The 8557-nt window shown below is 49.2% G+C and overlaps 1 protein-coding gene across 1 annotated transcript; it reads right to left on the bottom strand.

Moving 5' to 3' along the window:
* Positions 1–3708: 3708 nt before the first annotated feature.
* LOC118595644 lies at positions 3709–7972 on the bottom strand (the record flags this gene model as incomplete). The annotated part of the gene is given in 6 exon segments (XM_036206365.1): positions 3709–3719; positions 3722–3911; positions 4155–5696; positions 5698–7374; positions 7533–7630; positions 7945–7972. Coding segments are annotated over 6 exon segments (3546 nt in total), but the record flags the coding sequence as incomplete, so codon positions are not given.
* Positions 7973–8557: the final 585 nt, after the last annotated feature.

Below are 8557 nucleotides of genomic sequence, written 5' to 3'. Positions count from 1 at the left end.
CACAGCTCATTGGAACTCACAGAGACTGAAGCAGCAATCACTGAGCCTGCATCATTCTACCACATTCCCCGCAAGTGCCTGCCTTGAGGAGATTTCTATCAGGGTCCAGAACAGATGCTATAAGCAGCTAAAGATACTAATCTGAGAGGTATCAAATGAATTTAAGCACACTGAGCTCTTCAGTCCATTCACTTTATTCTTCTTGGGCAGTTCTATCCACACAGTTTTTTTTCTGTTCTCACACTTAGCTCCTGTCAGTCCCTCCTGCTCTCAGTCCCTTCTGCTGTTCTCTCATCTCTATCTAGTTCTTTCAGTCTCCATCCTCATCTTGTTCTTAATCCATTCTCCCCAGCTCTCAGAGAACCAGTATATATACACATGCAGTAACTCTTTGGCAAAGCCATGTGAGGCTTGAAGTTTTCAGGGTCACAGAGAGAGAGAGGTGATAAGGATCCACACATAAAGCAATAAATGTCAGCTTCTAATTACAACCCAAAAGCGGAGTCACTGAAGGGGAGTTCTCTGGTAGGGTCAACTAAAGGCTAAGATCAATTAGGGAATCTAGGAACAGCACCTGGCTGAGGAGGAATTAAAACTTAATTTGCACAAGAAAGCTTGTCACCTATCACCTGCCTGGCCTTGAAGGCAATCTCCTTGGGTCAATGGGAAGTAACTACCTTAACTCAGTAGCTAGCAAGTGGTTAAAAACATCATCCCAAGAATGTGAGCAGTAAATCTCTTAAATTAAGGTCTTATGTAAATAACCCGGGGTGAAGCTAAGGAGTTGAGGATTTAATTGTTAGTGGTTCTTTTCTCTATCTATGGGTGAGATGAGCTAATGTTAATTTCTCTGCATTTGTCCTTCGAAAAGGGTATCTTTGCTGAAATACTTTTGTCTGGAGAATGGCCCTGACCAGATTTATGTTAATGAAAAAGTAAACACAGCTGGGGACAATTATCCCCAAATATATAGGGAAAGTTGTGCCCAAGATTCAGAAGCAATCATGAGATTACATGTACACATAATATGGAAATGCACGGTAAATAGGGAGAATCATAGCTGTCATTGCACAAGTTTACAATAAGAGACAGCCAGTTCATTCAAAAGGCAGTAATTCCATAGCACCTTGTGTAACAGTTCCCTCTAAGAGAACCTTCGTTGTGATAGGTTGCCCTCTGAACTCTAGTTGTCACTGCTGTATACTCTCATGGACTTTTGCCACCAGTGGCTTTTAATATCGTTCTGGGCTAGGTTCTCTGCAAACATTTTATGGTTGTTAGCTTGATGTTTTCGAGGAAATCCTGAAGGCAGGGGAGGGGGTATCTCTGACTCTTTTGACTGCTATTGGAAACCTTTTCCTCTTACTGGATTCCCTCACCTAGCCCTGATATGAGAGTTTGTGCCTAGTCTTATTATATCTTATTATCCTGTGTTTGGTTGTATTCCTGCGAGGCCTGTTTTGTTTTTTTGTTTTTGTTTTGTTTTTCTTAAGGGAGCAGTGCTTCTGGGAGAGAGCAGAGGCAGGGGTTGGGAGGAGTGGAGGGAGGGAAACTGTGGTCTGGAAGTATTGTGAGAAGAAGAATTTTTAAAAAGTAAGACTTCAAAAGTAACTTTGATAAATATTTACAAGATTGGCTTTAATGGACATGGATGTAACATGCATGTCTATTAGATGATGTATGGCAGTATTTTGCATCAAGAAAAAAATGTGGACTAAAAATGAGAGAATTTAGAGAATCTATTGACAAATACTTTGTCATTCAGGGTTATTAAGTATTGCTTGTATGAAATAAATAGAAAACGGAATCTGAAATAGTGATGATCATTATCTAAAATGTAAAAAAAGTGACAAGTCCTCTTAAAACTTAAAATACTGAATTCCTCAGCTTGTAAGATAGCTCAGTTGGTAAAGGCACTTGCTGCCAAGTCTGATTAAACCAGGTTTGATCCTAGGGACCTACAAGGTGTCGGGAAACAGTTGACACATGCAAGTTGTCTCTGATCTCTACAATGGAACCATGGCACATGTGAGGCCATCCCCTCAGCCTACACACACCTACACACACCTACACACACACACACACACACACACACACACACACACACACACACACACACACATAAAGAAATAAATGCAACAAAATTTTAAAGAAAAAGCAAACATGACAGCGCCAGAGAGATGGCTCAGCAGTTAGGAGCATGTATTGCTTAAAAACCAAGTTCATTCTGTTAGGGTCGGCGTACAAAACAGAGAGCTTCACTCCGATATCGGGTCACAAATGAAGCTTTACTTTAACACGAGCTCGTGGGACACCAGCGCGAGGAGTAGCTGGTGACTCCGAGTTTGAGGCTCACAGGCCTTTTATGAGGCAGTTCTACCAGGGCAGGGGAGTGGGGTCACCCTGAGTGCAGACACCTGGACACCAGATGTCTCCGCGGTCTTTCTCAGAGTCTGGGTAGGTAAATGAATTCCAAGCTTATCTAGCAAGGGGTTATTTGGCAAGCATTCTTCTCAAGCAATTTATCTTGCAAGCACAACTGCAGGCGGTCATCCTGCAAGCATTCTGTTAGCACAGCATGATGGGCTAACTTTCTGGTATGGGGCGTGGGGGCAGAGTGCAGTATTTCCCACTGAATCTGCAATTAGCAGAGCTAGTGGGGGGGGGGCTTGTTTCCCTTACAATGGCCTTTCATTCCTCCCTTTCTCTTGTGCCGTTCTTTAATCCTAAAGGCCACTGCCAGATACTGGCTGGTACCGTTGCCTCAGGACCATCATCTTAACCCCATTTACCTGGGATCGTACAAGAGCCGAGATTTGATTGAGGATACATGGTCCAATCATGAGGATAAGAATTAATATAATAAGTGGTCCTGTGAGGGCTGACAATAATGTAGTTGGCAGAGGTCCGGGTGCAAGTCAGGCCATCAGCCCCATAGTGGGTGCTGATTAGAGGTAATTTTTATACAATTTTTTCTTGGCCTGATATAACCTGCCAAGTCTGAGACATTGGTTGATGTGGGTTACTTGCGGTTGCACTGGTGACGAATCCGAAGCTTAAGAGGATTGTCAGTCCGTTCCGCAGTCTAGGGGTCTTCTGGCACTTTGGCTGGCTTGAGGTGGGAGGCATGGATCCAGGCGGCGATCCCGTCCACCTTGACCGCCGTTGGAGTGGTCAGCAGGACTTGGTATGGTCCCTTTCACCAGGGTTCCAAAGTCTGATGCTGGTGTCTGCGGACGTATACGAAGTCCCCCATGTGGAACTGATGGGCAGCGCTGTCCCCACCGGGTTGGTATGCAGCGGACAGTTGCTTCCACAGTGTATGTTGGACAGATGCTAAGGTTTGCAGCCTGTCAGACAGAGGGGAAGGCATGATTTTTCTTTGTTGGAGGGTTAGGTTCTTAACTGGGGGTGCACACCCAAGGAGTAATTCAAAGGGGGTAAGACCCATGAAGGAAGGGGTATTTCTAGCTCTAAAGAGGGCATACGGTAGGAGCATTGTCCAATCTCTAGAGCCAGTCTCCATGATCAATTTGGTTAAGGTCTCCTTAATTGTTCTCCTGTCCTGAGCTCTGGGGTCTATAGACATAATGTAATTTTTAATCAATCCCCAGTGTTTTTGTCAGTCCCTGACTTACCTGGGCCATGAACGCTGGTCCATTATGTGACCCAATTACCTGAGGCAGTCTAAATCTTGGGAAGATTTCTTCCAGGATTTTCTTAGCAACTATTGCTGTAGTCTCCTTTTTGGTGGGGTAGGCTTTTACCCATCCTGTAAAGGTATCTACAAACATTAGCAGGTACTTTAGGCCATACTTAGCTGGCTTTACCTCGGTGAAGTCTGCTTCTCAATGCTGGCCAGGGCGGGTTCCTCGTAGCCTTTTTCCGGGGGCCAGTTTCCCAGGATATGCATTTACCTGCTGGCCGGCCCGGCAAGCAGCTACCATCTTTTCTGCCATTTGTTTCTTTTTAGATGGGGAGAGGGTCTTATCTTTTGTAGTCAGCTGGATCAATTTTCTGCTGCCCAGATGGGTTAATTTGTGGATCCTTTTTAGAGTGTCTTTCAGAAGTTCCAGGGGTGGAGCCTCTTCAGGAGCTGAATCCTCCAGAGTCGAGGCCTGAAAGGCCAGGCTCCTTGGATCCCGGAGGGCAGCCTCCTTTGCCTCTTGATCAGCCTTCCTGTTTCCCGTAGCCACTGGGCAGTCTCCTTTTTGGTGCCCAGGGCAATGTACGATGGCCAGCTCTCGGGGTAACATTACAGCCTCTAATAGGGCCTTAATTTTTTTATTTTTAATTTTTTTTTTTTTTTTTTTTTTTTTTTTTTTTGCTGAAGTTAACAGTCCCCTCTCCCTGTATATGGCCCCATGCACATGCGCGGTTGCAAATGCATACCGGCTGTCTGTGTAGATGGTAGCTGGTTTACCGGCTGCCATGGTAAGTGCTTGGGTGAGCGCAATCAATTTGGCTTTTTGAGCCAAGGTTCCCTCTGGGAGGCTGCTAGACCAGATGACCTTATTTTTGTCCACTACTGCTGCTCCCGCTCTCCGCTGGCCCTCATTTAGGAAACTGCTGCCATCTGTATACCATATCAGGTCAGGGTTGGCCAGCGGTTGGTCCGTTAAATCTGTCCGGACCCCAGTTTCTTCCGCCAGAATGGCACCACAGTCGTGAACCCGCACCCCCTCCTCTCCTTGTTCAGCAATTGGGAGGAGGGTTGCTGGGTTTAGGGCAGCTGGGGGCCCGAAGGTGATGCAGTCCCTGTCCAGAAGAGTCATCTGATAATATGTGGCCCGAGCATTGCTAAGCCATCGGTCAGGCAGCTGGCGGACAATGCTCTCCAATGCATGGGGAGCTATAACAGTCAGATGCTGTCCCAAAGTTAATTTGTCCGTGTCCCGCACCAGCATGGCTGCCGCAGCCACCGCCCTTAAACAGATTGGCCATCCCCTGGCCACAGGATCTAGCCGCTTGGATAGGTAAGCGGTTGGTCTTTTCCACGGACCGTGGGCTTGTACTAGGACGCCAACCGCCACCCCACCCTTCTCATGCAAATACAAAGTGAAGGGTTTACTGACATCTGGGAGAGTGAGTGCCGGAGCGGATAAGAGCACCCTCTTTAACTTTTCGAATGCAGCCTGGTGTTCTTCCTGCCAGACAAAGGGGGTCTTTTCTTTTAACAAGGGAGAGAAGGGCTCTGTGATGGCAGCGAACCCTGGAATCCAAAGCCGGCAGTACCCAGCTGTGCCCAGGAATTCACGTAACTGCCGGCGGTCCGTTGGAGCAGGTATGCTGGCCACGGTTCGCTTACGAGCGTTGGTGAGCCATCTCCTTCCTCCCTCCAAGGAGTAACTGAGGAAGATGACTTTGTTTTGGCAGATCTGCGCCTTATTGGCAGACGCCGTGTACCCCAGGCTGGCCAGGGTATCCAGAAGTTTCTCAGTCCTTTGTTTGCAGGCGTCCCGAGTCTCAGCTGACAGGAGTATATCATCTACATACTGGAGGAGGGTGACATCAGGGGTGGTTTCTCGATATTTCCCAAGGTCTCGGTGTAGGGCCTCATCGAAGATAGTTAGAGAGTTCTTAAATCCTTGCGGAAGTCTGGTCCATGTTAGTTGCCCTGTCCCCCCTCCCTCAGGGTCTGACCATTCAAAGGCAAAGAGCTTTTGAGAATTGGGGTGGAGGGGGAGGCAAAAAAAAGGCATCCTTTAAATCCAGTACAGTACACCAGTTGCGCTCTGGAGGTAAGGTACTCAAGAGGTTGTAAGCGTTGGGCACTGTAGGGTGAATGTCTATTACCCGGGAGTTTACTTCTCTCAGGTCCTGGACTGGTCTGTAGTCATCTGTTCCTGGCTTCCTTACCGGCAGGAGCGGAGTATTCCACTCTGATTGACATGGTTTCAGTATGCCCAGTTCCAGAAACCTCTTGATGTGGGGTTTTATGCCTTCTCGGGCTTCTCGACTAAGCGGGTATTGTCTTACTCGCACGGGTACTGCGGTGGGTTTGAGGGTGACCACCACTGGGGGTTGCTTCTTAGCCAGTCCGAGGCCCCCTGTCTCTGCCCACACGTTAGGGAACCTATGAATCCACTCCTCGTTGTACGGTGAAACAGTGGCTACAGAGGCTTTTGCCACCGCTCCATACAGACGGTATTCCTCAGCAGCTGGAAGTTCTAGCGTGAGGAGATAGAGGTCCCCTACCTTCGGGTGGGCAAATTTTAATTCTGGGCCCCGAGAGGTAAAGGAGATCTGAGCTCCCAGTTTTGTCAGGAGGTCTCTACCTAATAGGGGTGCCAGACAGTCAGGTAAGACCAGAAAAGAATGCTGCACAGTACCTTTTCCCAAGTTAACTGTTCTCTGGGTGGTCCAGGGTCTTTCTCTGCTTCCATTTGCTCCTTGGACCAGTGACTTTCGGGTAGACAGAGGGCCTAGTGGATGCTTGATGGCTGAATAGACTGCCCCCGTGTCCACCTCAAAGTCCACTGGGGTCCCCTCCACTTCAAACGTTACCCGGAGTTCGGGGAGGGGGTCCGAACCCTGACTCACTCAGTCCCCAAGGGCGAGGACCTGCCGGCCCTGCCCTTTCTGCTTCTTCGGGCATTCTCTGATCCAATGACCTTCCTCTTTGCAGTAGGCACATTGATTTGTTCCCAAAGGAGGACGGCCTCCCCGACCTCCTCCTCCTCGCCACCGTGGCCCCGGCCCGTCTCTTACCGTGGCTGCAAGAATCCGTGTTAGATCCCGATTTTGGCATTTTCGCTGCTCTTTTTCTTTTTCCTCTCTTTGTTTTTCTAGCCGAGCCTCTTTTTCTTCTGCAGTCTCCCGCTTATAATAGACTTTTTCTGCCTCTTTAACCAGGTCCCTCAGGCTCAGCCCTTGTAACCCATCTAATCTTTGCAACTTCTGCCGTATATCTGTGGCAGACTGCCCTATAAAGGCCATGCTCACTGCTCCCCTCAATTCCTCTGACTATGGGTCAAAGGGTGTATACCTTCTATATGCTTCCATGAGTCTCTCAAGAAAGGCAGAGGGGGTCTCTTCAGGCCCTTGAAGAACCTCGCCTACCTTAGCCAAATTAGTGGGCCTTCTGGCCGCTGCACAGAGACCTGCCATTAGAGTCTGGCGATAGAGGGACAGATGCTCCCTACCTTCCGGAGTATTCGGATTCCACGTTGGGCGCCGCAGGGGAAAGTGCTCATCAATGAGATTGGGGAGCTGAGTTGGCCGCCCGTCCAGTCCAGGGACCAACTTCCTAGCTTCCAGGAGGATGCATTCCCTTTCTTCTGTGGTGAAAAGGACCCCCAGAAGTTGCTGGCAATCATCCCACGTAGGCTGGTGGGAAAACATGATGGACTCTGGGAGTCCAGTTAGGCGGGAGGGGTCTTCAGAAAAGGGTGGGTTATTATTCTTCCAGTTATATAAATCTGAGGAAGAAAATGGCCAGTATTGGAGTGCAGGCATGTCTCCTCCAGCCCCATGATCAATAGTTCCCCCAACGGGGCGTAGGGGCAGTGTGACTGCCGGTGGGGCCTCACCATGACGGTGTGCCCTTCTCTGGCGGGTGCCCTGTGCAGGCCCTGAAGGGGAGACCGGGGCCGGTCTGGATCCTGCCCCCGCTGGCGGCGGCGGCGATCTGTAAGGCAGTGGGGGTTCTAGGTCAAGAGAAATGAGATCAGCCTGAGACTCTGGCAGGGGTGCAGGTGTCGGGATCAATGGGGGAAGGGAAGATTTAGGCGAATCAGAGGTTTTGGTTAGAAGGAGAGAGGTATGATCAGTAGGTGGTGCAGATGGGCCGACCTGAAATGACCGGACCCACTTAGGCGGGTCCACCACTAAATCTTCCCAGACCCAGATATAGGCTTGTTGGTCCGGATGCCCATGTGAACCTGGAATGAAGATTTTTTGTTTGACTGCTCTGATTATATTAAGATCAAAAGTACCATCTACCGGCCACCTGACTCTGAAGGTGGGCCATTCAGACGAACAGAAAGTCTGCCACTTCCCTTTCCTCACCCGAACTGCCAGGTTCAATGCGCAGTCTGTCACTGCCGACCAATGAGAGAGGGTTAGGGACAAAGGGGTGGAGGCAGACTTGGTGGCCGACTGTCCCATTCCAAACAAGTAGAAACCGACACAGAAGGACACAAAGATAGAGACACAACATACAAATAAAACAAGCAGGCAAAATGGTAGGGAAAATGAAGCCAAAAGATTGGCTATTGGCCCGGGCCATCTGAAAAATCTCCTAGACAGAAGGGAATCAGATGGGGCCCCTGTCTCAGGGTCCCCACACTCCAGAGCATCCTCCAGAGCTGCAGCCTGTGGGTTCAGGACACGTCTGTCCCCCACCGTCCAAGGGTCCTCATGGGCCGCTTGAACAGCTGCTTCCCTGCCGACTCACCACCGTCCTTATCAATCTCGGTGGGACCTCCAGATGTTAGGGTCGGCGTACAAAACAGAGAGCTTCACTCCGATATCGGGTCACAAATGAAGCTTTACTTTAACACGAGCTTGTGGGACACCAGCGTGAGGAGTAGCTGGTGACCCCGAGTTTGAGGCT

The sequence above is a fragment of the Onychomys torridus genome, chromosome 14 (assembly GCF_903995425.1).
Source record: "Onychomys torridus chromosome 14, mOncTor1.1, whole genome shotgun sequence".
In the NCBI taxonomy this organism is placed as follows: domain Eukaryota; kingdom Metazoa; phylum Chordata; class Mammalia; order Rodentia; family Cricetidae; genus Onychomys; species Onychomys torridus.
Note: the sequence above shows the minus strand (reverse complement) of the source record. Positions and strands in the feature narration are given on the sequence as shown.